The 4994-nt window shown below is 35.6% G+C and overlaps 1 protein-coding gene across 1 annotated transcript; it reads right to left on the bottom strand.

Annotated features, from left to right (window-relative positions):
* Positions 1-3840: 3840 nt before the first annotated feature.
* Positions 3841-4531, bottom strand: LOC18049199. Its single transcript, XM_006439143.2, has one exon. The coding sequence runs from the start codon at positions 4492-4494 to the stop codon at positions 3841-3843; it is 654 nt and encodes a 217-aa protein (XP_006439206.1). The 5' UTR covers positions 4495-4531.
* Between the last annotated feature and the right edge of the window lie 463 nt (positions 4532-4994).

Raw genomic sequence — 4994 nt, 5'->3', positions numbered from 1 at the left:
AATTTATAACCAATTAGTCACTTGTCTTCTTATTATGGTCTTTAAAGAAATCCTAGACATCTAGATGTGTGTTATCATCAACTAAAATAGCATAATCTGGTTGATGTTCTTTCTTTTCTTCAAAGATGCTTGATATAGATCAACAAGATGTTTGAATGAGCGATAAAATCACCAGAAATGGCATGTGGCATCACACTTATTGCAGGTGTTTTCTTGACTTTTGTCTTAGATAGATTTTCCTTTATCATTCTTCTAATTTTGATGATTTTTTGTTATAAGCATCACGAGACTGATAATAATTAGAACATTACCATGGCTACAACTGCATCTACGGACATGACCGCGACCACATCCACATCCTTGATTATAATTACGACTACAGGAAATAGCATTCGCTTCAGTGATAGCATTCATTTCAGGAAATGGTTTTACATCAGTTGGATAAGCTTGATGCTTTTTCATTAGTAGCTCATTATTCTTTTCAACGATAAGATATTATGAAATCAAGTCATAATATTTCTCACACTCATGAGCTCTATATTGTTGTTGCAAAACCATATTTGAAGCATGAAACGTTGGAAATGCCCTCTTTAACATATCTTCGTTAATGATTTTCTCTCCACATATCCTTAATTGTAAACTGATTCTGTAGAGCCTAGAATTATAATCATGCATTGACTTGAAGTCTTGTAGTTGAAGTTAATTCTACTCGTTGTAGGCATTTGGAAGAATTACTGAATTCAAGGGGCCATATCTCTCACACAAGTTGCTCCAGAGGGCATGTGGTCCTGTATAGTGAGATATTCTGTCTTTAGTGATTGACGGAGATGATGACAAAGGGATATAATTGCCTTGGCATGTTCTTGCGCAGATACATTGTTGCCAGGCTTGATTGCATTGCCGAGACCCATGGCATCAGAGTGAATCTCTGCATGAAGGAGTCATGACGAGTAGCTTTGGTGAGAAATATCGAGGGCTTCAAATTCCAGCTTTGTTAAATTAGCCATCTTCAAGTTCTTGGATGAATCTTAAAATCTTCAGATGTCTTAAAATTCTCTAAGATTTTTAAATTTTCAGGTTAAAATCTTCAATCTTCTATTTTTGTTGTCTTCTGTCTTGATAGTTGAAATCTTCACTCTTGATTTATATTCTCTGAGCTGATCTTTTTCTTGAGGCTTTGCTTGTGATGTTAGTGACTGATACCGGACACAATAGATGAGAAAGCACAACGTCACACACTCAAGAAATCACAAGCTCACCACCACAGCAAACAACAAAAGTATACAGAAAATTTTCACCACCTAAAGTTGTTAAGCTAAGGATACAGAGCTTAAAACACTCACCACTCAATGGAATCCACCAAAGAGATACATAGTTTGATAATAGGTCAAAGTTCATTCAATTTCCAAAATTAATCTTTGTCCTTTGGTTACAACTACATAAGCTTAAATAGCTTTCTTGGAACAATCCTCCAAGCATAGATTTACTACAAAGAAACCCTTCAAATAACTTGACTTTAAAGACCAACATTAAAGCTAGACATTAATAAAACATTGGTATGCTTAAAACACAACAAAGAACATTAAAAAAAATCCAAGTTCCGAAATATTCTTGACTCAAAACTGAACAGTCTGCACTTAACTGATCATAACTTATTGTAGAAAACTCCAAATTTAGATTAGTAAAATTCATTGGAAAGCTAACAGAAATATCTTTCCAATGATGTATGGCTCGAAAATTAATTCGATCTCATGCAGTACAGTTTAATTCCCAAAAATGCCCCTTCTGCACAGACATTCTGCTAACTTGATTAATGTAAGAACTTGAGCTGCACTTGGTATAATTTGATTACCAAATTTTTCAAACACTCCTGTGTTAGTGACAAAATATATTAGAAAAACACAATAATTAGCTTTATTTTCTGATGTGGGAGATCTAAATTAATGCCAGCAACAGGGCATACTTTTAAAGATAATTATATATGTTAAACAGATAAAATAAAGGAGTAGAGGATGAGACACTTCCTATTTCAGAGCCATCTTTCGCGCTGATATGCTTTTCTTATTTTATAGTCTCATACAAGTATGTTTGCTTAAAAAGAATTGTGGCCTAGTTAAATAATCACCCGCCATTTGAGTTGCAAAATCAAGCGGTGGAAGATCAGAATTTGCGCTCTGTATGTTGTGCGCTTTGGATATCAGACTTACAGAATCGATCCACCAATGAAGTTGAAGTGCGGAAAGCCAAATTTCATAACAGCTATAAACAAGATAATTATGGAGCCCTCCGACTACTGGGCCGGGTCCGAGAATATTGACATCAGCCATCCTTGTAGTATTATTAGACAACACTGTATTGTAATCATTTTTTTTTTTTTTGAGGTGGTATTGTACAGCATTGTTTTGTAATCATTCCCTCCTTCTTTTTGTCCTTTTCTTTTCCCTTTTCTTTTTGACTCAATAAAGATTTCAATCAATTCTTTAGCAACTCCCAAGTTCTTTTCTTGGTTTTTCCCTCTTTGAGATAACAAATACTGATTTTGCTTCTCTAAAATTTTTGCCTTGTTTTGGATCCAAATATCTCAGTTCTTGGAGCATTAATATTTACTCCTTAAGCTGTCAAGCAAACCATGTATATATATATATATATATATATATATATATATATATATCTCAACGAGAAAATATATTCACATTCAACAAATTTAACTGGTCAAAGGATGAGAACTAAGCGCATCCATTAACAAGTATCCAGTCTATCATATATAGCTAGCACAAAGAGCATATATAAAATTTTATGAAAAAAGCAAAAGAAAGAAAGAGAGCTAGTGGTTAGGGATGGCAAAAATCCCCACGGGGATGGGTACCCTCGGGGATTTTCCCCATTCGGGGAGGGTACGGGGATAATTTTATACCCAATTTTTTTTTCGGGGAGGGGACGGGGAAAATTTTTTACCCAACTTTTTATTCGGGGAGGGGACGGGGATGAGGTGGAATCCCCATCCCCTACCCATTTCCCCATTTTAATTTTTAATTTTATTTTTATTTTTAAAATTACTAATAAATAAATAACAAAATTATAAATATTGTTAAAAATAATAAATATCAAAATAGTTGTATGTTGGGAAAGTGGTCACCCTTTGCCGGGAATTAGTTGAAGAGTATTAATTGAAGTTTTCACCAACTGTTTATTGCTTTGATTATACTGGTAGTAGTTCTTCTACTAGATCTACAGGGGATTCTTATAAGAAAGCAACCAAATGGATGACAGGTTTTAATGATTATGTAAACAATGGAGATTGTGCAGTTGTTGCAGATGAATTAGATTCATATTTGGATGAGAAAGTTATATCTCGGATGGAAGATTTTAATATTTTGAGTTGGTGGAAGACAAATGCTAATAGGTATCCTACATTAGCTCGAATTGCTAGAGATATTTTGGCAATTCCAATTACAACAGTTGCTTCTGAATCAGCTTTTAACACTAGTGGTAGAGTTGTGAGCTCATACCATAACAAACTTCATCCAAGCACATTGGAGGCCTTAATGTGCTGTCAAAGTTGGTTACGAGCTTACAATAGCGGTATGAGTTTATTTTAATATGATTAATTTAAAATCGAAAATAAAAAATGTATTAGACTATTAATTATTCGGGGACCGGGGACCCTCGGGGATCCCCTGTTATTATTCGGGGAGGGGATGGGGATTCTCTCAAGCAATTTTGACGGGGACGGGGAGGGGACGGAGACATATGCAAAACATCGGGGATGGGTATGGGGAGATTGGTCCCCTCCCCTCCCCTCCCCATTGCCATCCCTACTAGTGGTGAAGTGTAATTCCACTAAATGTCTAACAAGTAGTCTTTCTTGTTCGAAGAAGCATTTCTGCTGCCACTTGAAAGACTCCATTGATCCGAAAAAGCAACAGATGTTGAAGCTGATGAGACCGCCACCCCATTTCCACATTTAGCCACCGTCCTCACACTCTCAATCAACTCTTGCGTGCGGGCTTCTTGAGATAATATCTCCAGCAACTGCTCTGGACTAATCACCAGCTTCACTTTCCAAAACCCATTAGAATTATAACTGTTAGTGTTGCAATGGGAGTTATGCCTGCTGCTGCTTGAAAAAGCTTCAGTGTATGACCTTTTTAACATCCCTTGATAGTCAAACGACATCCTGTAAGATGTTACAAGTGAAGTAGCTGGTATGCTGCTGTTTGATCTTACATGCCCTTCTCTGACAATTTGGCTTTGGCTGCTGCTATTGAGTGGAAGCAAGTAGTATGATTTGCCTGCAACAAGTTCTTCATGATTTGACAGTGGCTTCCAGAAGAGATCATGGCTCGGAAATATTGCGTGACCTGGAAACTCATTTGTGATGCATGATGCAGTTATTGGCGGGTAAAATTCCATGATGCCACCGTTTGATGTGATTACTTTGATAGCTGCTGCGATATCAACTTCTCCCATGCCTCCAAATAAACAATTTCCCATCTTTAATTAATTGATTAATTTGCTGGCCTTGGAACGATCTTCTGTATCTCTTCTCTGCTTTGTAAAATATATTGTAATCGTTTTCGGAGAGTATTAAAAGGGAGGGAACTAAAGTTGTGGGGAATGATAAAGAGAAAGATAACATGTAATCGTCGGTGGGATTGGGATACTTCTTTAGGCGCTTCCAGCACCAACAGAACATTAAAGAATATAAAAGCGTTACTATTTCTACATGTATATAATGTGAAAGTGAAGTGGTCGACTATTTTATTTTATGCATGAAAATACCTTTTATCTTTTTACCCCTGTTTTAAAGGTTACAATCTACCGTATATTACAATTATATTAAAATGGCATGTTGAAAATTTAGATACATATACTCCGAGTCGAATTTTACTTGCAATAATAATATTAGTGATTACACTTTTTCTTTAATTAACCAATTAATATTAGTGATTACAATAATAATAATAATAATAAGAGTGGAGCTATATGAATCT

Source organism: Citrus clementina, unplaced genomic scaffold (genome assembly GCF_000493195.1).
Source record: "Citrus clementina cultivar Clemenules unplaced genomic scaffold, Citrus_clementina_v1.0 scaffold_3, whole genome shotgun sequence".
NCBI classification, from domain to species: Eukaryota; Viridiplantae; Streptophyta; class Magnoliopsida; order Sapindales; family Rutaceae; genus Citrus; species Citrus x clementina.
The sequence above is the reverse complement of the archived record's forward strand: the minus strand, read 5'-3'. Positions and strand labels throughout refer to the sequence as shown.

Excerpts from the sequence above, each read along its gene's own strand:
- LOC18049199 (XM_006439143.2), bottom strand. The coding sequence starts at position 4,494 with ATGGGAAATTGTTTATTTGGAGGCATGGGAGAAGTTGATATCGCAGCA.